At 67.5% G+C, this 26,539-nt stretch overlaps 3 protein-coding genes across 4 annotated transcripts; all 3 read left to right on the plus strand.

Annotated features, from left to right (window-relative positions):
• Positions 1–6,964: 6,964 nt before the first annotated feature.
• Positions 6,965–14,954, plus strand: STING1 (stimulator of interferon response cGAMP interactor 1). Of its 2 annotated transcripts, none has more exons than XM_064162253.1 (7): positions 6,965–7,206; positions 7,766–8,036; positions 8,593–8,773; positions 9,475–9,583; positions 9,782–10,020; positions 13,326–13,512; positions 14,426–14,954. In XM_064162253.1, exons 2-7 carry the CDS (start codon positions 7,792–7,794, stop codon positions 14,623–14,625), a joined length of 1,161 nt encoding a protein of 386 aa, XP_064018323.1. In that variant the 5' UTR covers positions 6,965–7,206; positions 7,766–7,791; the 3' UTR covers positions 14,626–14,954. The 2 variants fall into 2 exon arrangements, with proteins under 2 accessions (XP_064018323.1, XP_064018324.1); XM_064162254.1 differs by having other exon boundaries at positions 7,792–8,036.
• A 3,600-nt stretch (positions 14,955–18,554) lies between these two features.
• Positions 18,555–21,716, plus strand: LOC135185063 (SLC35A4 upstream open reading frame protein-like). Its single transcript, XM_064161372.1, has 3 exons — positions 18,555–18,668; positions 20,904–21,002; positions 21,112–21,716. The coding sequence occupies exons 1-3, from the start codon at positions 18,654–18,656 to the stop codon at positions 21,307–21,309; spliced, it is 312 nt and encodes a 103-aa protein (XP_064017442.1). The 5' UTR covers positions 18,555–18,653; the 3' UTR covers positions 21,310–21,716.
• SLC35A4 (solute carrier family 35 member A4) lies at positions 21,580–22,730 on the plus strand (the record flags this gene model as incomplete). The annotated part of the gene is given in 5 exon segments (XM_064161373.1): positions 21,580–21,982; positions 21,985–22,152; positions 22,155–22,244; positions 22,246–22,482; positions 22,485–22,730. Coding segments are annotated over 5 exon segments (1,101 nt in total), but the record flags the coding sequence as incomplete, so codon positions are not given.
• Between the last annotated feature and the right edge of the window lie 3,809 nt (positions 22,731–26,539).

Consider the following 26,539-nt stretch of genomic DNA (forward strand, 5'->3'; position numbering starts at 1 on the left):
TTTATCAGAAGCCTCTCCTTATCCCTGTATTCCAATAGGCTCATTAAAGAAAGGCACAAAGAAGGAAATGGAAGTCGTGGAGGGAACTACTACATAGCTTGGCTGTAATCATTCTGTGACATCAAAAGCAAGGAGGCAGTAGCATTGTATGACCCTAACAGTGACATCATTAGCTGGCTTCACAAACCTGATATCATAGAATCAGGGAACCCAGCAGGTTGGAAGAGAGCTCCAAGCTCACCCAGCCCAACCTAGCACCCAGCCCTGCCCAACCAACCAGACCATGGCACTCAGTGCCCCAGCCAGGCTTGGCTTCAACACCTCCAGCCACGGCCACTCCACCACCTCCCTGGGCAGCCCATTCCAGTGCCAATCACTCTCTCTGCCAACAACTTCCTCCTCACACCCAGCCTCAACCTGCCCTGCCACAGCTTCAGCCTGGGGCCCCTTCTGCTGCTGCTGCCTGCCTGGCAGCAGAGCCCAACCCCACCTGGCTGCAGCCTCCCTGCAGGTCCTCCACAAACCCAGCAATTGCTTAGGGTGAAAGCTCCACTCAGGTATTTTGCCAGCAAAATACATTTGCTGCTCTCAAGAGAATGATGTGGGTGGAGAGGAGAGGGCAGTGGCCTCTCTGCTGCGATCTGAGCGAGACCCCAGGCAAACAGAAGGAGCAAGAAAACAGCTTTCATCTGCAGGTGTGAGTTGTGGTTTCTTTCTTCCTCCTGAAAACAAAAGAGTTTGCTTCTTGGTGAGAGAAACAGGAAGAGAGACTAAAAGAAGGCAAAAGCAAGCAAGGGTGGGGAAAAGCAGCCAAAGAGGGGGAAGGGATGCACTGCAGGGAAGGAACTATGCAGCGGGTGCTAGTGCAAGTGTAGTGGTAGGGAGCCCATCCGTCGAGGCTCCTCGAGTCCCCTTATTCCAAGCTGACACCAGCCCTGCCGACCCAGAGCTTCACCCTGCCGACCCAGAGGTCTGCCCCTGCCGACCCAGAGGTCTGCCCCTGCCGACCCAGAGCTTCACCCTGCCGACCCAGAGGTCTGCCCCTGCCGACCCAGAGCTTCACCCTGCCGACCCAGAGGTCTGCCCCTGCCGACCCAGAGCTTCACCCTGCCGACCCAGAGCTTTACCCTGCCGACCCAGAGCTTCACCCTGCCGACCCAGAGCTTCACCCTGCCGACCCAGAGCTTCACCCTGCCGACCCAGAGCTTCACCCTGCCGACCCAGAGCTTCACCCTGCCGACCCAGAGCTTCACCCTGCCGACCCAGAGCTTTACCCTGCCGACCCAGAGCTTCACCCTGCCGACCCAGAGCTTCACCCTGCCGACCCAGAGGTCTGCCCCTGCCGACCCAGAGCTTCACCCTGCCGACCCAGAGGTCTGCCCCTGCCGACCCAGAGCTTCACCCTGCCGACCCAGAGCTTTACCCTGCCGACCCAGAGCTTCACCCTGCCGACCCAGAGCTTCACCCTGCCGACCCAGAGGTCTGCCCCTGCCGACCCAGAGCTTCACCCTGCCGACCCAGAGCTTTACCCTGCCGACCCAGAGCTTTACCCTGCCGACCCAGAGCTTCACCCTGCCGACCCAGAGCTTTACCCTGCCGACCCAGAGCTTCACCCTGCCGACCCAGAGCTTTACCCTGCCGACCCAGAGCTTTACCCTGCCGACCCAGAGCTTCACCCTGCCGACCCAGAGGTCTGCCCCTGCCGACCCAGAGCTTCACCCTGCCGACCCAGAGGTCTGCCCCTGCCGACCCTGCTGGGCTGCCTCCCGCCGCGTCCGCACCTCCCCGCCGCTTGCCGGTCCGTCGGGGCTGATGCTCTTGCACCGCGGCGCTCATTCCGCCCCAGGGGCGCTCCGAACCTGCCCTGCCGCTGCCCGGCTGCGGGATCGGGTGACTGGGGGGCCCAGGGAGCAGAGGTGTCACTCTCTCTGGGCCTGCTGGCGGCACCATTGGCCAGCTGAACTGGGGTTTAGTTCTCTCTCGCACCTCTTCTGCAGACACCTTCTGAACCTGTCCTGCGAGGTGGCCTGCAGACCCCACAGCAGCAAGCAGCTCGCCACGTTCCCAGGGGTTTAAGCCACCCACCCAAAATGATGCTGTCTGGGACCAGCTGTAAGGTGCTCTGTTACCTCCTGTGGTCAGGCATAACCCAATAGCCCTCTGCTTCCTTCCCGGGCAGCCTTATTCTGCCTCCTGAGAGACACTCTCCACACGTGTTCAGGCTCTGTCTCCTCTGGGGATCTACAATGTTCCTTCTTTCCTGTTGCCAACTCAGCTGGAGAGTGAGGGGTTCCCCCAGCCCCACTGTGTCATCACAGAGACACTCTTCTGGCTGAGGGACACAGAGGGGGACCTTTCTCTTCCACCATCTCCTCAGCCCTTTCCCACTCCCTCTCAGGAGACACCTGCCTTATGCCTTCCTCTGCTGGTTGTGAGTCTGCCTCTGCAGAACAACCACTCTGCTCCAGCAGCAGCTCCTCTTTCAACAGAGCATTTTGCTCTGCTCTCGTCCCAACAACTTTCTACTCTCTCCCAGCTGCTCTTGCAGTATTTTCACAGCCACCTGTGAAGGGCCAATGGCTACCCCAGGCTGATTACAGCTCTGTGAGCCTTTGCCAGGGCTGCCAAGCCCACCCCTAAAAGGGCACAAGTCAAACCTTCACCCCTGCCTCCTTCTGTGGGACAGGTGTCCCCTCCTAGAGTCATAGAATCCAGCAGGCTGGCAGAGAGCTCCAAGCTCCCCCAGCCCAGCCTAGCACCCAGCCCTGCCCAACCAACCAGACCATGGCACTCAGTGCCCAGCCAGCCTTGGCTCCAACCCCTCCAGCCATGGCCACTCCACCACCTCCCTGGGCAGCTCATTGTCTTGGTAGGGCATAAATCCCTCCAGGCAGGTTTAACTCTTGCTGCTCTCCTTCTGTTGCAGGGTCTGGGAGTGAGTCAGATGAGCAAACAACAAGGGTCTTGCCCCAGCAAAGCCTTGCGGGAGAGGGGGGTGAGCACCTCGTGTCAGGGGTCCTGTGCTGCCCCCACCGTGCCTGCACAGCCGGAGGAGGCAGGAGGCTGTGAACTCCTTGGCCAGAACAAGGGGGCTGGTGCCTGCCGGCCACTTGGATTTCAAAGTCAGCTGTACACAGGGGGATGATTTGGAAACCACAGCCTTTGACCTCCTGCCTGCCCACAGCAGCCTTTCTGCCCCCTGCCTTTCTGCCTGCCCACAGCAGCCTTTCTGCCCCCTGCCTTTGTGCCTGCCCACAGCAGCCTTTCTGCCCCCTGCCTTTGTGCCTGCCCACAGCAGCCTTTCTGCCCCCTGCCTTTCTGCCTGCCCACAGCAGCCTTTCTGCCTTGCCTTTCTGCCTGCCCACAGCAGCCTTTCTGCCTTGCCTGTCTGCCTGCCCACAGCAGCCTTTCTGCCCCCTGCCTTTGTGCCTGCCCACAGCAGCCTTTCTGCCCCCTGCCTTTCTGCCTGCCCACAGCAGCCTTTCTGCCTTGCCTTTCTGCCTGCCCACAGCAGCCTTTCTGCCTTGCCTTTCTGCCTGCCCACAGCAGCCTTTCTGCCCCCTGCCTTTCTGCCTGCCCACAGCAGCCTTTCTGCCCCCTGCCTTTCTGCCTGCCCACAGCAGCCTTTCTGCCCCCTGCCTTTCTGCCTGCCCACAGCAGCCTTTCTGCATTGCCTTTCTGCCTGCCCACAGCAGCCTTTCTGCCCCCTGCCTTTCTGCCTGTCCACAGCAGCCTTTCTGCCCCCTGCCTTTCTGCCTGCCCACAGCAGCCTTTCTGCACTGCCTTTGCCCAGAGGCTGTGCTGGCTTGCGGCTCGCCAGCAGGCGGCCAGCTGTATGCAGCTCCGCAGCGGAGTGCTGGTTTGAAGCTCGCTGGAACGTTTTGGTGAGAAGAATGAGAGTGCAGGCTGTGGAAAGGAAGCAGTGGTGATGTCTGCTGCACCCATAGGTTGCTGAGATGTGTAAGAACCAGAACATAAATACAGGCAAGGGAGTCTCTCCCTGGGCTTTGTGGGCTGCATCCCTCTCTAACCTAACCTGCTGTCTGTGCAACTAACCCATCTGCTCCCCAACCCCCTGCCTGACCCTCCAGGCTACTTTGAGCATAAGGCAAAGCCTTGGGTGAGGTAGAGGGGGGGGGAGAAGGTGGCAGGGTGGTTAGCAGCCCCTCCTGAGGACTCAGGTTCCTGGGGGGGCTGCTGTGTTTCTGTAGTACCTCTTTGACTATTTCTGTCTGTACTGTAAGGCTCTGCTCGTGCCTTGTGCTGAGCTGTCAGCATAAAGCTTCCTCATTTCCAGAGCTGCTGAGTCTGCTCTGGGTGATTCCCAAAGTGGGGAGGGGGAAAACCCAAACCATCACAAGTGGCTTAGCAGCACTGCTTCCCTCAGCCTGAAATACTTGTGTCTGAGCCTGGGGTCAGGGCCAGTTTGGAAGCTCTTTCCCACACGAGGCTTGCTGAGGGCCCAGGGAGTGCTGAGCCCACCTGCTGCAGTGAGTGCCAGGACCCCATGGGCAGGGTCAGGACTCCTCCTGCTCTCACCTTACTGTGTTCCAAGGGCTGTTTGTTTAAACTCTTTAATTCTGGGCCATTGCTTCCTGTCCACTGAAGATCCAAAGGACCCCAGGGGATTCCCCTGAGTTCTGAATGTCAATAACAGTTAATATTCACTCACAGTCTGTGTTCATCATCCATGACCCAGCACTGATTTCCAATACACCCACCCCAGTGCCAATCTCTCTGCCAACTTCCTCACAGCCAGCCTCAACCTGCCCTGCCACAGCTTCAGCCTGGGGCCCCTTCTGTGCCTGTCTGCCTGGCAGCAGAGCCCAACCCCACCTGGCTACAGCCTCCCTGCAGGCAGCTGCAGGCAGCAATCAGCTCTGCCCTGAGCCTCCTCTGCTGCAGGCTGCACACCCCCAGCTCCCTCAGCCTCTCCTCACAGGGCTGTGCTCCAGGCCCCTCCCCAGCCTTGCTGCCCTTCCCCAAACACCTTCCAGCACCTCAGCAGCTCTCTGCAATGGAGGAGCCCAGAGCTGGACACAGCACTGCAGGGGTGGCCTGAGCAGTGCTGAGCACAGGGGCACAAGAATCTCCCTTGTCCTGCTGCCCACACTGCTCCTGACCAGCCCAGGATGCCATTGGCTCTGCTGCCCACCTGGGCACTGCTGCCTCCTCTGCAGCTCCTCTCTGCCACCACCCCCAGGGCCCTCTCTGCCTGGCTGCTCTCAGCCACTCTGTTCCCAGCCTGTGGCATTGCTTGGTGGTGTTGTGGCACTTTGGCCACAAAGTGCAGAACCTGCCCTTGGCCTTGTTCAGTCTCATCCCCTTGGCCTCTGCCCACCCATGCAGCCTGGCCAGGTCCCTCTGCAGAGCTCTGCTACCCTCCAACAGCTCCACACTGCTCCTAGCCTGGTGCCATCTGCACACTGCCTGCTGCTGGACTCAATCCCCTGCTCCAGCTCATCAATCCGTGGTGCTCTCTATGCCCATGCAGGCTGAGCAGGCAGGCAGGAGGTCCCATGGCAGCATGCACAGGCTCCCTCTGCATTCCCTGGCTGGTTCCTTCTCCAGCTGTGGCACACTGGGTGTCTCCTGCAGGGGGGCACTCTTGGCACAGGGAGTACCAACAGGATGCTTGCTTAGCTCTTCTCAGAAGTGTAGCTCAAAACAAGCTTCTGCTGAGCTGCTGGGACATATTGTTTATGGAGTGCAGGAGCCTGGCAGCAGGACTCTGCCTGGGACAAGGGCCCTGTGCCCACCTTCAAACAGGAGAGCTCAGCCTGGCACCCAGCCTGACCCCAGGATGACTTCTGATGGGAGGGCATCCTTTTCCCATGAGCTGGCACTGAGCTCCTGTGCCTCCATCTGACAGTTACTGAGGTTGGAGAAGACCTTCAGGATCCACGAGTCCAACTGTGAGCACAGCACTGCCAGGGCACCACTGAGCCATGGCCCTCAGCACCACATCCCCACAGCTTTGAACTCCTCCAGGGATGGGGACTCCATCCCTGCCCTGGGCAGCCTGGGCCAGGCTTCAAGAATCCTTTCAGGGAAGAAATTTTTCCTCCTCTTCAGCCTAACCCTCCCCTGGCACCATTCCAGTTCATCTCCTTCTATGCCCTGAGACCAGAGAGCAGAGCCCAAACCCCCCTGCCAGCTGCAGCCTCCTCTGAGAGAGCTCTGCCCTCAGCCTCCTGCTCCACATCCACCCCCAGCTCCCACAGCTGCCCCTCCCTAGCCCTGTTCTGCAGACCCTGCCCCAGCTCTGGTGCCCTTCTCTGGACCTGCTCCAGCTCCTCAGTGTCCTTCTGGGAGTGAGAGGCTGAGAACTGACTCCAGCACTCAAGCTGTGCCCTCCCCAGTGCCCAGCCCAGGGCCACAATCCCTGTCCTGCTCCTGCTGCCCACACCACTGCTGCTCCAGGCCAGGCTGCTGCCGCCCTTCTTGCCCACCTGGGCACTCTCTGGCTCACCTTCAGCTGCTGGCACCCATGCCCATCATGTCCAGCCTCCCTGGAGACATTAGAATCAGTCAGGGTTAGAAGGGACCCCAAGGATCATCCAGTCCCAACCCCCTGCCATGGGCAGGGACACCTCACACTAGAGTAGGTTGCCCACAGCCTCATCCAGCCTGGCCTTGAACACCTCCAGGGGTGAGGCTTCCACCACCTCCCTGGGCAACCTGTGCCAGTGTCTCACCACCCTCATGCCAAAGAACTTCTTCCTTCAGCCCCAGAGGACCACCAGGGAGAGGCAGGAGCCCCATGGGCACTGAACCAGCACCAGCTGAAGCTGTGTGGCCCCAGGGTGCTGTGCCCTGCCAGCACCAACCTGCTTCTCTTTCAACCCTGGGCACCTGCTGGCATTCTGGAGCCTGTGTCCGGCCCCTGCTGCTCTGCTGCCAACCTTAAATCCTGGCATCCTTCCTTCACGCCGGGCTCTGCCCCCTCACCGCGTCTGGGTCCTGCCCCATGCCCAGGAGCTGCAGTTGCTGCCCTGCAGCGGGAGAGGCTCTGCGGCGCTCTGCAGCCTGCCCGCAGCCCCCACGCAGCTCCTTTCGCTTTCGTTTCCCCTGCCGCCCGCCAGCTGGGCGGCTCCCGCCCTGCCACCCAGCAACCTGCCACCCAGCGCAGTGCCAAGGCTGCAGCCCAGAGCTCAGCACCCCAAAAGCCAGCCAGGCCCAGCCTGCCAGCCGCAGACTGCTCCGGTGAGTGTGCCAAGAGGGGTGTGGGGCAGGGAGGGATTGGCATCACTTTGGCATTGATTTGGCATCCATTTGGGGGTGGCTGGACAGGTTCTGCCTTGCTCGACCCTTTCAGGGTTGTGGGAGCAGCCCTCAGGGTGACCTGGGCAGCACCCAAAGGAACCTCACCTGCAGCACTGCCTCCAGGTCGGGTGCCCGCAGCGCAGGAGGGACCTGGAGCTGCTGGAGAGGGTCCAGAGGAAGCCATTAGGGGCTGCAGACCCTCCCCTGTGGGCACAGGTTGGCAGAGGAGAAGAGGCGGCTCCTTGGAGACCTCAGAGCAGCCTTCCAGTGCTGGGGAGGGACTTGGGACAAGGGCTGGCAGTGCCAGGATGAGGGCTGATGGCTTTGAGCTGGGAGAGATGAGGAAGGAACTGCTGGCAGTGAGGGTGGCAGACACTGGCACAGGCTGCCCAGGGAGGCTGTGGATTTCTGTGCTCCACAACCACCCTGGAGGTGTGTGCTGTGCAGTGCCCAGGGGGCTCTGGCTGTGCCCATGTCCCCCTGATGCCATCCCCTACAGCGCTGTGCCCTGCCTCTGTGCCTCAGATGTCCCAGGCACGGCAGCAGCTGAGCCACTCCAGCGCCACGCTGATCCCCGAGGCGCGGGGCCGGCGGGCACAGGTCGCAGTGTTCCTGCTCCTGGCACTCAGTTCCGCTGCCCTCTACCTGGCCGGGCAGCCCCTGGTGCCCACCGCCCGCAGCCTCACCCTGCACATCGCGGCCCTGCAGATAGGGGCACTGCTGAGGGGCATCTGCTACCTGGCAGAGGAGATCTTCCACTTGCAGTCCAGGTAAGCCAGCGTGGGGGTGGCTGCGTCCTGGCACCACGCCGGGCACGGCAGCAACGCAGCCTCTGGGTGCTGGGGGGAGGTTCTGCTGCTTGGCTCTGTGCCCCCGGCCTGGCCTCTGTGGGCAAGTTCTCTGTGCCTTGGCATCAGACACTGCTCTCCAGCTCTTCATCCCTCTCCTCCTCTTCCTCTCTCCTGCCTGTCCAGCTGCCCTCATGTCTGCGAAGGGCTCCTCTCCTGGCGTGCCCCCAGCCCTTCCCCACCACCCACTGCTGGGGGCACAAGGGTGCTGCAGAGCCTCCTCTTGCTGCCCAGGGTAGCCAGAGACCCTCTCCTGCTTGGGGGTACCCAGGGTGCCCTCAGCAGGGTGCCATGAGACCCAAACCCTGTCCTGCCTGGGGACACCCAGGGTGCCCTCAGCAGTGCCCCCAGGGCTGCCAGGAGGAGCTCCTGGTGGTGCTCTATCAGGTCAGCAAGCTCTGCCCAGTGCCCTGTGTGCTGTGGGCGCTGGGCAGGTGGTGCCCAGCCCATCTCTTCAGTGTGTCCTTGTCCCATGCAGGCACCAGGGCAGCTTCTGGAGGGCACTGGGTGCCTGCTTCCCATGGCACTGGCACGGCCCCACGCTCTTCGTCTGTGCTTTAGCCTATGTGGCACTTCTGGATGGAGAGAGGCAGCTCCTCAGCCTGCACCTGGGCCTGGCCAGCCTGTGCCAGCTCCTCAACCTTGCCCTGGGGCTCCACGTAAGGCACCACCACCCCTGGCACGGTGGCTTCCCATCCGCGGTTACAGGGGGGTGGAGGTGACCTGGCATGGGCACTGCACACCTAGCCAGGGTGGGACCAGCACCCTGCTTAGCTCAGCTGCTTGGCACACTTGGCACCAGGGCCTTGGACTGAGCATGGTGCCCCCCACAGCGCCACTGCCATGCAGCCTGGGGTGGCAGCAAAGCTGGTGCCTGAGTGCCAGGGGCAGCCTGGGTGCCCACCACAGCAAGCCGCAGGTAGCTCTGCCACGCTGGGAGGGCTCTGGGAGCTGGGCACTGGGCGGGCGTGGGGCTGGGGTCTCCCAGGCTGCAGGGAGGTGCCACAGGGAGGGCAGCTGCTGGGCACCTAAGCCAAGAGGCAGAGCTGGCAGGGGGCACTGATGGCCCCGGAGTTGCCTCCTGCCACAGGCTGGAAGCACTGGGCAGGAGCTGCACTGGGGCACCTGATGCCAAGCAAGGGTGCAGCCAGCAAAGTGGGCAGCTGGCCCCATCATCATCACCTTCCTCACCCAGAGGGCCTGAGGAGGGCTTGGAGGGGCCTGGCCCTGCTGCCCGGGGGTGGTGGAAGGGCACAGGGTGGGTTGGTCACTCTGCAGAGGACCTCTGCTCCCAGCCCCTGCTGCAGCAGAGCCCAGGGGGCTGCTGCCATCCCTGTGCCCTCTTGGCTTCCCTCCACAGAGGCCCTCAGCAGTGGAGGTGTCTGAGCTGGCAGAGAGGTCCAGGCAGAACGTTGCCCACGGCCTGGCCTGGTCTTACTACGTTGGGTACCTCAAAATAGTCCTGCCACGTAAGTAGCTGGGGCCCGGCGTGGTGCCACCCCCACCCGGCAGCCTCGCCGGGCACATACCCACTGCCCTCTCCCCCCAGGGATGAGCGAGGCCCTGGCACAGCTCAGCAGAGCCAACCCAAGCATGCCGGGGCCCTGTGCGGTGCCAGCCGCCCCTGGCAGCCTCGCCGGGCCGTGCCCACTGCCCTCTCCCCGCAGGCATCCGGCAGTCCCTGGCGCAGTTCAGCAGCGCCCACCCCGGCAGGCTGCTCCGCAGGGAGACCTGGAAGCTGCACATCCTGGTCCCCCTGAGCTGCGACGTCGCCGACGACCTGGAGAGGGCTGACAGCGACATCCAGTACGTGGCGGACCTGGGCGAGACCACCCTGGCCAGAGGCGGCACCCGGCACAGGCTCTACAGACACAGCCTCTACGCCGTCAGCGGCGAGAACGGCGAGGTGCGGGGAGCCCCCGGGGGTCTGCCCGGCCCCACGCACAGCGCTCCGCCCGCCTGCGCCGCCGCTGCCTGCCCCTGCTGCCGCTGCCTGTGCCGCTGCTGCCTGCGCCGCCGCTGCCTGCCCCTGCTGCCGCCTGCACTGCTGCTGCTGCCTGCACTGCCGCCGCTGCCTGCCCCTGCTGCCGCTGCCTGCGCCGCTGCTGCTGCCTGCGCCGCTGCTGCCTGCGCCGCTGCTGCCTGCCCCTGCTGCTGCCTGCACTGCTGCTGCTGCCTGCACTGCCGCCGCTGCCTGCCCCTGCTGCCGCTGCCTGCGCCGCTGCTGCTGCCTGCGCCGCTGCTGCCTGCTCCTGCTGCCTGTGCTGCTGCTGCCTGCGCCGCCGCTGCCTGCGCCGCTGCTGCTGCCTGCGCCGCTGCTGCCTGCTGCTGCTGCCTGTGCTGCTGCTGCCTGCGCTGCCGCTGCCTGCGCCGCTGCTGCCTGCCCCTGCTGCTGCCTGCGCCGCTGCTGCCTGCCCCTGCTGCTGCCTGCACTGCTGCTGCTGCCTGCACTGCCGCCGCTGCCTGCCCCTGCTGCTGCCTGCACTGCTGCTGCTGCCTGCACTGCTGCCGCTGCCTGCCCCTGCTGCCGCTGCCTGCGCCGCTGCTGCTGCCTGCGCCGCTGCTGCCTGCCCCTGCTGCTGCCTGCACTGCTGCTGCTGCCTGCACTGCCGCCGCTGCCTGCCCCTGCTGCCACTGCCTGCGCCGCTGCTGCTGCCTGCGCCGCTGCTGCCTGCTCCTGCTGCCTGTGCTGCTGCTGCCTGCGCCGCCGCTGCCTGCGCCGCTGCTGCTGCCTGCGCCGCTGCTGCCTGCTGCTGCTGCCTGTGCTGCTGCTGCCTGCGCTGCCGCTGCCTGCGCCGCTGCTGCCTGCCCCTGCTGCTGCCTGCGCCGCCGCTGCCTGCCCCTGCTGCTGCCTGCACTGCTGCTGCTGCCTGCACTGCCGCCGCCTGCACTGCTGCTGCTGCCTGCACTGCCGCCGCTGCCTGCCCCTGCTGCTGCCTGCACTGCTGCTGCTGCCTGCACTGCTGCCGCTGCCTGCCCCTGCTGCCGACTGCACTGCTGCTGCTGCCTGCGCCGCTGCTGCCTGCCCTGCTGCTGCCTGCGCCACCGCTGCCTGCCCCTGCTGCTGCCGCCTGCCCCTGCTGCTGCCTGCTCCTGCCACCTGCGCTGCTGCCACCTGCGCTGCTGCCGCCTGCGCCGCTGCTGCCGCCTGCCCCTGCTGCTGCCTGCTCCTGCCACCTGCGCTGCTGCCACCTGCGCTGCTGCCGCCTGCACTGCTGCTGCCACCTGCTCCTGCTGCCTGCCCCTGCTGCTGCCTGCTCCTGCTGCTGCCGCCTGCTCCTACTGCTGCCGCCTGCGCTGCTGCCTGCTCCTACTGCTGCCGCCTGCGCTGCTGCCTGCTCCTACTGCTGCCGCCTGCGCTGCTGCCTGCTCCTGCTGCTGCCGCCTGCGCTGCTGCCTGCCCCTGCTGCTGCCTGCTCCTGCTGCTGCTGCCTGCTCCTACTGCTGCCGCCTGCGCTGCTGCCTGCTCCTGCTGCTGCCGCCTGCGCTGCTGCCTGCTCCTACTGCTGCTGCCTGCGCTGCTGCCTGCTCCTGCTGCTGCCGCCTGCGCTGCTGCCTGCTCCTACTGCTGCCGCCTGCGCTGCTGCCACCTGCGCCACTGCTGCCTGCGCTGCTGCCGCCTGTGCTGCTGCTGCCTGCCCCTGCTGCCACCTGTGCCGTTGTTGCCTGCCCCTGCTGCCGCCTGCCCCTGCTGCTGCCGCCTGCTCCGAGCGCGGCACAGCTCCGCTCCCTCTCCTCTCCCCCCACTCCCTCTCCTCTCCCTCTCCTTTTCCTTCTCCTCCTCTCCCTTCTCCTCCTCACCCTTCTATCCTTTCTCTTCCTCTCCCTTCTCCTCTCCCTTCTCCTCTCCCTTCTCCCCTCCTTTCTCCTTCTCTCCCTTCTCCTCTCCCTTCTCCCCTCCTTTCTCCTTCTCTCCCTTCTCCTCTACCTTCTCCTCCTCTCCCCTCTCTTCCTCTCTCTCCTCCTCCTCTCTCTTCTCCCTTCTAGTGCTCTTGCCTGGCAGGAAAGCCGCCAGGAAGCTGTGGTTGGCCATACCCAAGGATGTCTCCCCAGGGAACCAGATTCCAGGTGGAACTCTCTGCCCCCCAGCTGTAGCCTGGGAGCCCTGACAAAGGCAGTGGCTGCAGCTGGGCCTCCCCGGGGCCAGGCTGGGCACACAGGGCAGGGGCACACTGGGGTGGAAGCAGTTCTCTGGGCACACTGCTCCAGCACAGGGCATCGCAGGGCAGGCTGAGGAGTCTCTGTCCAACATCTGGCTTGGCTGAGGGGATGGAGCCTGCCCGGGGCAAAGTGGCAGTGACAGCAAGCTGGGGGCAGTGGAGGTCTGCTGCAGGGCAGGGAGGCACTTCAGAGAGCCCTGCCCAGGCTGAGCCCCAGGCTCAGGCCACGGGGGTGAGGCCAAGTGCGGGTCCTACACTGCGCCCACAACAAGCCCATGCCAGGGCTATAGCCTGGGAAGGAATGGCTGGAGACAGCCTGGCAGAGAGGGGCCTGGCAGTGCTGGGTGGCAGCAGCTGGGCATGAGCCAGCAGTGTGCCCAGCTGGCACCCAATGCCAATGTCATCTTGGCCTGTATCAGGAGCAGTGTGCCCAGCAGCACCAGGGATGCCACTCTGCCCTGTGCTGGCGCTGGGGAGGCCTCACCTGGAGCACTGTGTGCAGCTCCAGAGAGTGAGGGGCTGGAGGGGGTAGAGGAGAGCAGCAAGAGCAGGAAGGGGGCTGCAGGGGAGAGGCTGAGGGAGCTGGGGGGAGCAGCCTGCAGAAGAGGAGGCTCAGGGGCACCTCAGCACTCCTGTCTGAGGGGAAGCTGTGGTGAGGTGGGGCTCAGGATCTGCTCACATCCAACTTGTGCCAAGAGGAGAGGGCATGGCCTGAAGCTGCGCCAGGGGAGGGTTAGGTTGGATGTTAGGAAGCACTTCCTCAGGGTTAGGTTGGGTGTCAGGAAGCACTTCCTGAAGGAAGGGGAAATTAGACACTGGAAAGGGCTGCCCAGGAGGCAGAGGAGCTGTTTAAGGGCAGGGTGGAGCTGGCACTCTGTGCCATGCTCAGCTCCGTGTGCCAGTGCTGGCTGCCAGGCTGGACTCGGTGCTCTCAGAGCTGTATTCGGCCTCAGTCATTCTGTGTGGTTCTGTCTCAGGGGCTGTGCCCAGCAGCAGGGTGCCCTGGCAGCTGGGTGCTGCCTTGCCCCATGTCTCCTGCTTGCCCCCCCAGCCCTGGCACTGCGTGCTGGAGTTTGCCACCCCTCTGCAGTCCCTCTACGCCATGTCCCAGGACGCCTGCGCTGCCTTCAGCCGGGAGGAGCGCCTGGAGCAGGCCAAGCTCTTCTACAGAGCCTTGGAGGAGATCCTGAGAGGCTCCAAGGAGTGCAGAGGCACCTACAGGCTCATCGCCTACCAGGGTGAGCCAGGGCAGGGCTGCCAGGCCCCTGCCGTGCCCCCGGCCGGGAGGGTGCCAGCTGCGGCGGGTGGCAGGGGCTGGCTCCTGGCACGCAGAACTTCTCAGAGGAGCAGGGGGGCTGCCCGAGCTGCTTCCCTGCTTCCCATCTCCTGCCCCTCCCTGCTTCCCATCCCCCTGCCCTGCCCTGCTTCCCATCTCCTTCCCCTCCCTGCTTCCCATCTCCCTGCCCTGCCCTGCTTCCCATCTCCTTCCCCTCCCTGCTTCCCATCTCCTGCCCCTCCCTGCTTCCCATCTCCTTCCCCTCCCTGCTTCCCATCCCCCTTCCCTGCCCTGTTTCCCATCTCCTGCCCTGTCCTGCTTCCCATCTCCTTCCCCTCCCTGCTTCCCATCTCCTGCCCCTCCCTGCTTCCCATCTCCTTCCCCTCCCTGCTTCCCATCCCCCTTCCCTGCCCTGTTTCCCATCTCCTTCCCCTCCCTGCTTCCCATCTCCTGCCCTGCCCTGCTTCCCATCCCCCTGCCCTGCCCTGCTTCCCATCCCCCTGCCCTGCCCTGCTTCCCATCCCCCTTCCCTGCCCTGTTTCCCATCTCCTGCCCTATCCTGCTTCCCATCTCCTTCCCCTCCCTACTTCCCATCTCCTGCCCCTCCCTACTTCCCATCTCCTTCCCCTCCCTGCTTCCCTTCCTCCTTCCCCGCCCTGCTTCCCATCCCCCATCCCCTCCCTGCTTCCCATCCTGACAGGAGGGCTCAGCCCCACGGGGGGAGCTCAGCCCTGGGGCCTGTGTTTGACTCTGCTCCCTGCACCCTGGAGGCTGTGGGAGGCCTCTTTGGCCCTGCACACCTGGGGGCACCTTGCAGAGCGCCTGGCAGAGGCCTGCCCCTGGCAGCCAGGCTGAGCTGGGTGCTCCTGTGGCAGAGCCAGCAGCGGCAGAAGCTGAGCCTCACTTCCTGGCCAGAGAGATCCTCTGGCACCTGCGGCAGCAGTGCCACGAGGAATATGCCCTCGATGATGCCACCCTGGATGCCAACTTGCCCACCAGCCTGAGCACCACAGAGCTCGACCTGCAGCTGAGCCAGGAGGAGCTGCCCCTGCCGCTGCACAGCGACTGCTTCTAGTGCCACCCTGCAGAGCCTCCCCGGCTGGCACAGCCCCTGGCACCCTGCCCCTCCACTCCGTGCTGCCCGGGGCTGGCTGTGCTTCCTCTGCTCTCATCACAGGCCAGTAGTGTGCAACTGCTGAGGCTGGAAGAGACCTTTCAGATCCTGGAGCCCAACCCAGCACTGCCAGGGCACTGCCCTGGCACTCAGCACCACATCTCCGCTGCTCTGAAACCCCTCCTGGGCATGGGAACTCCACCTGGGCAGCCTGGGCCAGGCCTGGGCAGCCCTCAGAGGGCACAAATTGTTCCTGATGGCCAATTTAAACCTGCCCTGGGGCAACTTGAGGGCATTGCCTCTTGTCCTGTCACTTGTTCCTCGGGAGAAGAGACCTAAACCTCCTCACTTGGCACCCACTGGCACACCCAAGCAGCTCAGGGCCTCATCCAGCCTGGCACTGAGCACCTCTAGGGAGGCTGTGGAGAACAGAAGCACAGAATGGGATCTCTGATCCTGGGCACCGTGTGCCAGTGTCTCACCACCCTCTTCTGCTTCAAACCACCCCCCCAGGCCTGGCACCACAGGCCCTGCTCAAACTCTGTCCACAGCTTTCTCCCTGGCACCTTCAGCACTGAAATGCCACCAGAAGGTCTCCCTGGGACCTTCTCCAGGCTGGCCAAGCTTAACTCTGCCAGCCTGGCATCACAGCAGAGCCCTGCCAGCATTGCTGTGCCCTCCTCTGGCCCCTGTCTGTGCAGAGCACTCCAGAGCTGGCCCCAGGCACTGGGCACTGGGCATGTGCCAGTGTGCCATGGCTGAGGGACTGCATCTGGCCAGGGCAACTCCATGGGTACAGAAGTCACCTTCATGGCAGGGGAGGGTGATGCTGGTGCCCTGCCCTCATCTATGCTGCCTGCAGCTTGCTGGTGCCAACTCCCATGCCCAGGAGGCTCCAGTCAGTGCCTGCAGCTCTGCCCAGGGCCAGCTTGGATGTTCCTGTGCCAGTCCAGGTCCCTGCTAACAGCAGCAGGCACAGGGTGCCCTCTGCACTGCCACCCGCTGTGCCCCCCAGCACCCTGCAGCAGGTGCCAGGGGTGCCAGACAACGGGCAAGGGGCATGGGGAAGGGCAAGGCAGAGCACTGAAGGGGGGGGGTGTGTGTCACAATCCCCTCCTTGCCCCTGCTGCCCACGCTGCTGGGCACCAGCCTAGGAGGCTTCCCAGAATGGCAGATGCTGATGGGAAGGGCTGGGTGGCACCCCCCAACCCCTGCTGCCCCTACCCTGATCCCTGCATGTGCCCACAGCTCCCACCCGCACAGCCTGGATGCCCTCTGCTGTGGCTCCCGTGGGCATGGCCATGGAAACCTGCACCTGCTGCAGTGGGCACAGCCACGGGGCAGGCAGATGGTGCCCAGGCCAGCCCCAACCTGGGGCACACTAAGGAGTTGGGCAGCTATGCCCAGGCTCCTCACACAGGCTCCAGCAGCCTTGGCTCTGGCAGGACACTGCTGCTGCAGTGGGCACCGTGGCACAGCAAGGGCAGCTCAGGGGGCTCTGGCAGGACACTGCTGCTGCAGTGGGCACCGTGGCACAGCAAGGGCAGCTCAGGGAGCTCTGGTAGCACACAGAGCTGAGGAGCACTCGGGTGGGCACAGCTGCCTGGGGCAGAAAGCAGCCTGGAATGCCCTCGGCCTGCAGGCCCCCAGCAGCGCTGCCACCGGAGCCCTGCAGAGCCACCCGAGGAGCCCTGTGCTGCCCAGCTGGCACACCCACAGCCCCTTACCCAGCTCCCTCCAAAGCCCCCTAGGAGCTGCTCAGGCTGCTGGGTGAGCAGGCAGCCCACTGCCAGCCAGCACCTGGGCACCCTGCCCCACACACTGTGCCCAACAGGCTCCCAGGGGGCTCTGCAGGACAACATTTGCTGGCTCTCAAGAGCCTGGTGCCACTCTGCTGACCTGGCAGTGCACTCTGTGCCCAGACCTCCTGCCCCCAGCACGACCTGAAGCAAAGCAGGATCGGCTTAGCCCTGTCTAAAGCTCCTCCCAGCCCTCCCCAGCTGCTCTGCCCAGGGCACAGCTGCTCTGCCCTGCCCTGGCAGCTGCCCCTCAGCAGAGCAGCCCAGCTGAAGATCAGGGTTCCATCTCCCACGCCCGCGGGAGAAAGGTGGCAGAGGATAGCCCTGCCCAGCTCCAGCTGGCAGAGGAGCTTAGGCTGCAGGTGGCTGCCGCTGGGCTTGGCACCGGGAGCCTGCTCCAGCAAAACCCTTAAGCTGCAGCCTAATCTCTGGGCCCTGCAGCTGTGCCAGGGACACAAAGGGCAGAGGGGAGAGGGTGGGGTGACAGCAAAGGGCACCGCAGACAGCAGCCCCTCAGGGCAGGCTGAGAGGGGGCAGGGAGGGTGGGCAGAGACTGGCACAGGTTTGCCCAGAGAGGCTGTGGAGCACAGGATCACTGAATGGGACCTTGCTGTGACCGTGCAGTGCCTGAAGGGGCCGCAGGGAAGCTGGGGAGGCACTTCCCAGGCTGTCAGGGAGTGCCAGGACTGGGGCAATGGAGCTGAGTTCTTCAGCATGAGGGTGGCAAGAGCCTGGCACAGGCTGCCCAGGGAGGTGGTGGAAGCCTCATCCCTGGAGGTGTTTCAGGCTAGGCTGGACGTGGCTGTGGGCAGCCTGCTCCAGTGTGAGGTGTCCCTGGGCATGGCAGGGGGTAGGAACTGGATAATCCTCGGGTCCCCTCCAGCCCGGACTGATGCTATGGCCCCCTCCAGCAGGAGCAGGTCTCTCATGGGTTGGGGGTCCCAGAGCTGGTCCCAGCCCTGCAGGGGAGGTCTCCCCAGAGCAGAGGGGCAGGATCCCTCTCTCCACCTCTGCCCACACTGCTTTGGATGCAGCCCAGGCTGCCCTTGGCCTCCTGTGCTGCCTGTGCCCAGTGCTGGCTCCTGCCCAGCTTCTCCCCCGCCAGCACCCCCAGGTCCTTCTCTGCAGGGCTGCTCTGCCTGCTCGCCCCGCGGCCAGGCCTGCTGCCCCGGGCGGCGCTGGCGCAGCGGCAGGACTCGCACCTGGCCTCACCGCCCCTGCCGAGCCCCTCCTCGGCCTGCCCCTGCCGAGCCCCTCCGCAGCCTGCCCCTGCCGAGCCCCTCCGCAGCCTGCCCCTGCCGAGCCCCTCCTCAGCCTGCTCCTGCCGAGCCCCTCCTCAGCCTGCCCCTGCCGAGCCCCTCCGCAGCCTGCCCCTGCCGAGCCCCTCCGCAGCCTGCCCCCGCAGCCTGCGCGGGGCCGCCGCGACCGCGGACACCGATCCCGCCCGTACCGCGGACACCGATCCCACCCGTACCGCGGACACCGATCCCGCCCGTACCGCGGACACCGATCCCGCCCGTACCGCGGACACCGATCCCGCCCGTACCGCGGACACCGATCCCGCCCCGTACCGCGGACACCGATCCCGCCCGTACCGCGGACACCGATCTCGCCCCGTACCGCGGACACCGATCCCGCCCCGCCCCGCGGACACCGATCCCGCCCGTACCGCGGACACCGATCCCGCCCGTACCGCGGACACCGATCCCGCCCCGCCCCGCGGACACCGATCCCGCCCGTACCGCGGACACCGATCCCGCCCGTACAGCGGACACCGATCCCTCCCGTACCGCGGACACCGATCCCGCCCCGCCCCGCGGACACCGGCCCCGCCCCGCCCCGCGGACACCGATCCCGCCCGTACCGCGGACACCGATCCCGCCCGTACCGCGGACACCGGCCCCGCCCCGCCCCGCGGACACCGATCCCGCCCGTACCGCGGACACCGATCCCGCCCCGCCCCGCAGCGCGCCCAGCGCACGGCTCCGGCTCCCGGCACGCCCGCGGGGCAGACACACCCAGGCCTTGCTCCGCCCCAGGGCGGGGCCACAGAGGGAGGGGGTGTGTCGGAGGGCGGGGCCAGCACAGGCCACGCCCCAAGGAAGCGCCGGGGGAAAAGGCAGCGGAGGCTGCGCGTGCGGCGTCACGTGTCCATGGCGGCCCAATGGGCGGGCAGCGGCGCGCGCTAAGATGGCGGACGATAAGGTGAGAGGGGCGCGAGACCGCCCGGCCCTGCCCCCCCCCTGCCCCGGGCACGGCTCTGCCCCTGCCCCCCTGCGCTGCGCTGCCCTGCCCCGGGCACGGCTCTGCCCCTGCCCCCCTGCCCTGCCCCGGGCACGGCTCTGCCCCTGCCCCCCTGCCCTGCCCCGGGCACGGCTCTGCCCCTGCCCCCCTGCCCTGCCCCGGGCACGGCTCTGCCCCTGCCCCCCTGCCCTGCCCCGGGCACGGCTCTGCCCCTGCCCCCCTGCCCTGCCCCGGGCACGGCTCTGCCCCTGCCCCGCTGCCCCCCTGCCCTGCCCCGGGCACGGCTCTGCCCCTGCCCCCCTGCCCCCCTGCCCCGGGCACGGCTCTGCCCCTGCCCCCCTGCCCCCCTGCCCTGCCCCGGGCACGGCTCTGCCCCTGCCCCCCTGCCCTGCCCCGGGCACGGCTCTGCCCCTGCCTCCCTGCCCCCCTGCCCTGCCCCGGGCACGGCTCTGCCCCTGCCCCCCTGCCCCCCTGCCCCCCTGCCCTGCCCCGGGCACGGCTCTGCCCCTGCCCCCCTGCCCCCCTGCCCTGCCCCGGGCACGGCTCCGCCCCCGCCCCCCCGCCCTGCCCCGGGCACGGCTCTGCCCCTGCCCCGCTGCCCCCCTGCCCTGCCCCGGGCACGGCTCTGCCCCTGCCCCCCTGCCCCCCTGCCCCGGGCACGGCTCTGCCCCTGCCCCCCTGCCCCCCTGCCCTGCCCCGGGCACGGCTCTGCCCCTGCCCCCCTGCCCCCCTGCCCTGCCCCGGGCACGGCTCTGCCCCTGCCCCCCTGCCCCCCTGCCCCCCTGCCCTGCCCCGGGCACGGCTCTGCCCCTGCCCCCCTGCCCCCCTGCCCCGGGCACGGCTCTGCCCCTGCCCCCCTGCCCTGCCCCGGGCACGGCTCTGCCCCTGCCCCCCTGCCCCCCTGCCCCGGGCACGGCTCTGCCCCTGCCCCCCTGCCCTGCCCCGGGCACGGCTCTGCCCCTGCCCCCCTGCCCTGCCCCGGGCACGGCTCTGCCCCTGCCCCCCTGCGCTGCGCTGCCCTGCCCCGGGCACGGCTCTGCCCCTGCCCCCCTGCGCTGCGCTGCCCTGCCCCGGGCACGGCTCTGCCCCTGCCCCCCTGCCCTGCCCTGCCCCGGGCACGGCTCTGCCCCTGCCGCTCTGCCCCTGCCCCCCTGCCCTGCCCCGGGCACGTCTCTGCCCCTGCCCCCCTGCCCTGGGCACGGCTCTGCCCCTGCCCCTGCCCCCCTGCCCTGGGCACAGCTCTGCCCCCCTGCCAATGCCCCTGCCCCTGCCCTGCCCTGCCCTTCCCTGCCCCTGCCCTTGCCCCTGCCAATGCCCCTGCCCCTGCCCTGCCCCTGCCCTGCATCTGCCCTGCCCCCGCCCCTGCCCCCCTGCCCCCGGCCCTGCCCCTGCCCCCGGCCCTGCCCCTGCCCCTGCCCTGCCCCTGCCCCTGCCTCGCCCCTGCCCCTGCCCCTGCCCTGTGCTGGGCTCGGCTCTGCCTCTGCTCCTGCCCCTGCCCCGGGCACGACTCTGCCCCTGCCCCTACACCGGACATGGCTCTGCCCCTGCCCCGCCCCGCCCCTGCCCCTGCCCCCCTGCCCCTGCCCTGCGCTGGGCTCGGCTCTGCCTCTGCCCCTGCCCCTGCCCCGGGCACGGCTCTGCCCCTGCCCCTGCCCCAGACACGGCTCTGCCCCTGCCCCTGCCCTGCGCTGGGCTCGGCTCTGCCTCTGCTCCTGCCCCTGCCCCGGGCACGACTCTGCCCCTGCCCCTACACCGGACACGGCTCTGCCCCTGCCCTGCCCCTGCCCCTGCCCCTGCCCTGCCCTGCCCTGCCCTGCGCTGGGCTCGGCTCTGCTTCTGCTCCTTCCCCCACCCCAGGCACGGCTCTGACTATACCTCTGCCCCATCCCCGGGCACAGCTCTGCCTCTGCCCCTTCCCTAGCCTCGGCTATGCCTCTGCTCCTGCCCTACCCCTGGCATGGCTCTGCCTCTGCCCCTGTCCCGGGCTCAGCTCTGCCTCAGCCCCTCTGCCCCCGGGTACGGCTGTGCCCCTGCCCCGCACACACCTCTGCCCCTGCCCTGCCTCTGCCCTGGGCATGGGTCTGTCTCTGCCCCTGCCGCTGGCCCCGGGCACGGCTCTGCCTCTGTCCCTGCCCCTGCTCCTGCCCCGGGCACGGCTGTGCCCCTGCCCCGGGGCTCACCCGCGTTCCCCCGCAGGACTCGCTGCCCAAGCTGCAGGACGTCGCCTTCCTGAAGCAGCAGCTGCAGAGCCTGCAGCGCCGGGTGGAGGCCGAGGTGCAGGCCGGCGTGGGGCAGGTACCGCCGGACCCTCCCCCGCCGCCCGGCAGCGCTCGGTGCCAGCAGCCGCTGGGCTCTGCCCGCCCTGCCCCTGCCCGCCGGGCTCAGCCTTGCCTCTGCTCCTCAGGATGGCTCTCTGCTGGCCTCGCCCTTCCTGAAGGGCTTCCTGGCAGGCTACCTGATCGCCAAGCTCCGCTTCTCGGCCGTGCTGGGCTTCGTGGCTGGCACCTGCACTGGCATCTACGCCGCCCAGAGCTACGCCGTGCCCAACGTGGAGCAGACAGTGCGGGACTACATCAGCTCCCTGGGCAGAGGCCGGGACTAGGCTGGGCCCCGCGGCGCAGGGACTGGAGGCTGCTGCTCAGCTGCAGGCACAGGAGCTGCCCGGGGGCACTGCCACTGCGCAGGGCTGCAGGGCGGCAGGGCTGGGCGTGGGCGTCCCGCAGAGCCCCTGGCGGCAGTGGGCACTCTGCTAACCCACAGCAGCCCACGGTTTGCCAGCTGCCTCCCTGCCCCTTGCTCCCTCCCCAGGGCCCCGAGAGGACTGGCAGGCTGCCTGCCGCCACGCTTGCCACCCTGGCACTGAGGCTGGGCTCTAGGGGCACGCTCGCTGTGGCGCCCTGGGGGGTGCTCACCCATAAGGGAGGAGGCCCCCGTGCCCTGCTGCCACAGCGGGGGTGCAGTAGGCAGTGCCCTGCTGCGGTTGGGCTCATTAAATTCGTGTCTTTGGTCCCTCCTTGCCTGCTCCAGGCTGCGAGGCTGCCCGCCTGGCTGCCCTGCCCTGCCCTGGCACCAGCCCTTCCCTCTGGCTGCCACCTGCGAGCCACAGCGTGGGAGGGGTCAGAAGGGAGCTGCAGAGGCCGCCGAGCCCAGGCCCCCTGCCGAGCAGCAGCCCCTGGGGCAGCTCCCGGAGGATGCTTGGCACCGCTGCCAGCCGCCTGCTGCGCAGGGGCTGTGGGCGCTGCTGCTGCTCCTCTCCGTGCCCATCTGCGGCTCCCGCGCCCCCTGCTCGCCCTCTGCCCGCTGGACGGAGCCATCCCCTGCAGCTCCGCGGCCGTGGTGCTGCTGCTGGAGCTGAGCAGGCTGGCGGTGGCGCTGCTGCTGCTGGCACCGTGCCGCCGCCTGCGCCCCTCGGCCCTGCTCTACGCCGCCAGCAGCAGCCTGGTGGTGCCAAGCAGCTCTGGGTGCAGCCCGGCACCTTCCAGGGCTTGAGCAGCCTGCGGCTCCGGAGCACGGCGCTGCTCTGCCGCTGGGGCGGGCTGCGGGCTCGGGCAGGCAGCTCACATCTCCCTGCGGCGCTGCTGCTGCTCTGCCGCTGCTGCCTCGGCTCGGGCCTGGCTGCGCCTGCTCGGGAGCCATCCTGCAGGCCCAGGGCTGCCCCTCAGCCTCCAGAGCCTCTTCCTCTGCTCCCTCGGGCTCCTGCAACTCGCTGGGTCCCTCTGGAGCGGCGCCCAGGGAGGCTTCCTGCAGGGCTCCTGCCCCTGCCTGCTGCTGCTCGTGGCCAGCAGGGCCTGAAGGGGCTGCTGCTGGCGGTGGGGATGAAGCACAGCACTCACCTCACCAGGCTCTTCATCACCTCCTGCTCCAGCCTGCCCAACGCTCTGCTCTCCGGCGCCCTCCTGCAGCTGCAGCTGAGCCTCTTCTTCTTCCTGGCCCTCTGCTGCCTCGCCCTGGCCCTGCACCTCTGCTGCAGAGCCTCCTGACTGCTGCTGCCCGCCCGTGCCAGGCAGAGAGGGCCTTGAGGTGCTGGCATAGAGCAGCTGCAGAGGAGGCAGCAGTGCCCAGGTGGGCAGCAGAGCCAAGGGGATCCTGGGCTGGCTCAGGAGCAGTGTGGGCAGCAGGAGCAGGGAGGTTCTTGTGCCCCTGTGCTCAGCACTGCTCAGGCCACCCCTGCAGTGCTGTGTCCAGCTCTGGGCTCCTCCCTTGCAGAGAGCTGCTGAGGTGCTGGAAGGTGTTGAGAGAAGGGCAGCAAGGCTGGGGAGGGGCCTGGAGCACAGCCCTGTGAGGAGAGGCTGAGGGAGCTGGGGGGGTGCAGCCTGCAGTAGAGGAGGCTCAGGGCAGAGCTGATTGCTGCCTGCAGCTGCCTGCAGGGAGGCTGTAGCCAGGTGGGGTTGGGCTCTGGTGCCAGGCAGGCAGCAGCAGCAGAAGGGGCCCCAGGCTGCAGCTGTGCCAGGGCAGGTTGGGGCTGGCTGTGAGGAAGTTCCTGGCAGAGAGAGTGATTGGCATTGAATTGGCTGCCCAGGGAGGTGGTGGAGTGGCCGTGGCTGGAGGGGTTGGAGCCAAGGCTGGCTGGGCACTGAGTGCCATGGGCTGGTTGGTTGGGCAGGGCTGGGGGAGCTTGGAGGGCTCTGCCAACCTGCTGGAGTCTGTGACTCTGGGATTCCTCTGGTGCCTCAGGGGGTACAGCACAGGGCTGGCAGCAGTGCTGGGGCTGGCAGCCTCCTTGCTGGCAGCTCCTCGCTGCTGGTACCCACCTCAGTACTGCCATCCACAGCTAGCAGGGAGCTCTGTGGGCATAGTGCCCTGTGCCAGTTCCCAAGGTGGGCAGCTGGGGCCACCTCAGCTCCTTGTTCACACAGTGTGTGTGGCATTCTCAGGGCACTGCCCCCCACACAGCACCCACACCTCGTGCCTCGGGATGCTCCCACTCTGGGCAGCTCTGCCCTGCTGTGGGCTGGGCTCTGGCAGGCTCCCATCGCTGCTGCTGTGCCAGCTGCTGGGGGTGGTGCCCCCACAGCTGTCCTCACAGGGCTGCCTGCAGAACCTCAGGCTGTGGCCATGGGCACCCTGCCAGCTGCTGCCTGAAAGTCTGCTGCTGCCCCTGGGGGCTGTTTACCCTTCTTGGTGGTGTTGGCATCACTGTGGGGAGCAGGGGTGGGCATGGGAGCTCTGTCAGCTGCTGGCCAGAAGGGAGATGGCATCCTCTGCTCGTGCCCATGCTGGTGGGCAGTGGGCACCGCTGACTCTGCCCAGGGTTAGTAAAGTGTGGAACAGCAGCAGCTGTCTGTCTGTCTGGCCTGGCAGGGGCTCTGTGTGCCCCTGTGCCCCTCCCGGGAGGGGCTCAGTGTGCCTGTGCCACGTCAGCCCGGGCAGGGGCTCTGCATTGCCTGGCAGAGGCTGGGGCAGGCCCAAGCCAGGTGGCAGTGGCCGATGCAGCTGGCAGCAGCTGGCAGCATCTCTGCCGCCCTGCCCCCTCTGCTGCCGCAGGGCTGAGCCCGAGCAGAGCTGCAGCAGGTGCCCAGCAGCAGAGCAGAGACTGCCCCGGGGGCAGAGGGGTGAAGCCCCTCCCTGGGGACAGGTTTCCCTGAGGGCCCTTGCCCTGTGTGGCTGCTGGGGCTGGCAGGGCTGTGGCCCAGGGCTGGGGGCTGACTGCAGGAGGGAGGTGGCACAGAGGCTGCCAGCCCGGGCTGGCTGGGAAGGAGCTGTAAAGGTCATGCAGAGCTCTGCCGCCAGCAGGGACAGCCCCAGACAGCCTCGCCCGGCACGGTGCCAGCCCTGGGGCAGCTCCCACCTCTCAGGGCAGCCTGTGCCAGGCTCTGCCCACCCTCAGTGCCAGCTGTCTCTCCCTTCTCTCTGCCCTGAGCCTGCCTCCCTCAGCTCACACCATTGCCCCTTGGCCTGTCCCCGCGGCTCAGATCCTGTCCCCAGCTTCCTCGGGGACCTCTTTCAGCCCCCCGAGGCCACCAGAAGAAGTCCTGCAGCCTCCTCCAGCTTTGGGGTGCCAGGGGCCCCACGCTGCCAGCCAGGGCCCCTGCGGCCCGGCCGGCTCTCAGGGTGCCTGTCTGGTGGCATGGGTGGCACAGTGGGCCCCTGCCGTGCCCCTGCCTTGGGCACGGCTCTGCCCCTGCCCCTGCCCTGTGCACAGTTCTGCCCCTACCCTGCCCCTGCCCCGGGCACGGCTCTGCCTCTGCCCCTGCCCTGCCTCTGCCCCTGCCCTACCCCTGCCCCGGGCACGGCTCTGCCTCTGACCCTGCCCTGTGCACAGTTCTGCCCCTACCCTGCCCCGGCTCTGCCCCTGCCCCTGCCCTGGGCTCAGCTCTGCCTCTGACCCTGCTCATGCCCTGCTTATGCCCCTGCCCTGGGCATTGCTCAGCCCCTGCCCCTTCCTTGGGCATGACTCTGCCTCTGCTCCTGTTACAGCTCTGCCTCTGCCCCTGCCATGTCCTGCCTCTGCCCCTGCCCCGGGCATAGCTCTGCTTCTGCCCCTGCCCTTGGCACAGCTCTACCTCTACCCATGCCCTCCCTCTGCCCCTTCTTCTGCCCCTGCCCCTGCCATTTGGCACGGCTCTGCCACTGCCCCTGCCCCGGGCACGACTCTGCCCCTATCCTGGGCACAGCTCTGCCCCTGGCAATTCCCTGGGCATGACTCTGCCTCTTACCCTGTCCCTGCCCACGCCTCTGCCTGTGCCCCTGCCCTGGGCACAACTCTGCCTCTGCCCCTGCCCTGGGCATAGCTCTGCCTTTGCCCTTGCCCCTTTACCGGGCATAGCTCTGCCTCTGCCCCTGCCCTGCCCTGCCCCTGCCTCTGCCCCTACCCCTGCCTAGACATAGCTCTGCCTCTGTGCCTGCCCTTGGCACAGCTCTACCTCTGCCCCTGCCCCGGGCATAGCTCTGCCACTACCCCTGCCCCTGCCCCTGCCTTACCACTTCCCCAGGCACAGCTCTGCCCCTGCCCCTGCCCTGCCCCTGCCCCTGCCCCTGACCCTGCCACTGCCCTGTCCCTGCCCCTGCCCCTGCCCCTGCCCTGCCCCTGCCCCTGCCCTGCCCCTGCCCCTGCCCCTGCCCCTGCCCCTGCCCCTACCACTGCCCCTGCCTCTGCCCCTGCCCTACCTCTGCCCCTGCCGTGCCCCGGCCTCGGCCCATGCTCCTTCCCCTTCCACTGCATTGCCTCTGCCTCTTTCCCTGCCCCTGCCTCCGCCCCTGCCCCTGCCCCTATCCCTGCCCCTATCCCTGCCCCTGCCCCTGCCCCTGCCCCAGCCCCTGCCCCTGCCCCTGCCTCTGCTCCTGCCCTGCCCCTACCCCTGCATCTGCCTCTGCCCCTGCCCCTGCCCTTGCCCCTGCCCCTGCCCCTGCCCATGCCCCTGCCCCTGCCCCTACCCTGCCCATGCACCTGCCCTTGCCCCTGCCCCTGCCCCTACCCTGCCCCTGCCCATGCTTCTGCCCCTGCCACTGCCTCTACCTCGGCCCCTGCCCCTGCCCTGCCTCTGCCCGTGCCCCTACCCCGGCCCCAGCCCCTGCCTCAGCCCCTGCCTCTGCCCCTACCCTACCTCGGCCCCTGCCCTGCCACTGCCTCTGACCCTGCTCCTTATCCTTCCCCTGCATTGCCTCTGCCCCTGCCTCTGCCCCTGCCTCTGCTCTTGCCCCTGCCCCTTCCCCAGCCCCTGCCCCTGCCTCTGCCCTACCCCTGCCCCTGCCCCTGCCCCTGCCCCTGCCCCTGCCCCTGCCCCTGCCCTGCCTCTGCCTCTGCCTCTGCCCCTGCCCCTGCCCCTGCCCCTGCCCCTGCCCCTGCCTCTGCCCTACCCCTGCCTCTGCCCCTGCCCCTGCCCCTGCCCTTG

This window comes from Pogoniulus pusillus, chromosome 22 (assembly GCF_015220805.1).
Source record: "Pogoniulus pusillus isolate bPogPus1 chromosome 22, bPogPus1.pri, whole genome shotgun sequence".
Lineage (NCBI taxonomy): Eukaryota > Metazoa > Chordata > Aves > Piciformes > Lybiidae > Pogoniulus > Pogoniulus pusillus.

Coding starts and splice junctions, on each gene's coding strand:
- STING1 (XM_064162253.1), top strand. CDS start 7,792: ATGTCCCAGGCACGGCAGCAGCTGAGCCACTCCAGCGCCACGCTGATC. Junction 8,774..9,474: donor ACCTTGCCCTGGGGCTCCAC/GTAAGGCACCAC, acceptor TTCCCTCCACAG/AGGCCCTCAGCAGTGGAGGT. Junction 13,513..14,425: donor CAGGCTCATCGCCTACCAGG/GTGAGCCAGGGC, acceptor CTCCTGTGGCAG/AGCCAGCAGCGGCAGAAGCT.
- LOC135185063 (XM_064161372.1), top strand. Junction 21,003..21,111: donor TGCAGGCCGGCGTGGGGCAG/GTACCGCCGGAC, acceptor TCTGCTCCTCAG/GATGGCTCTCTGCTGGCCTC.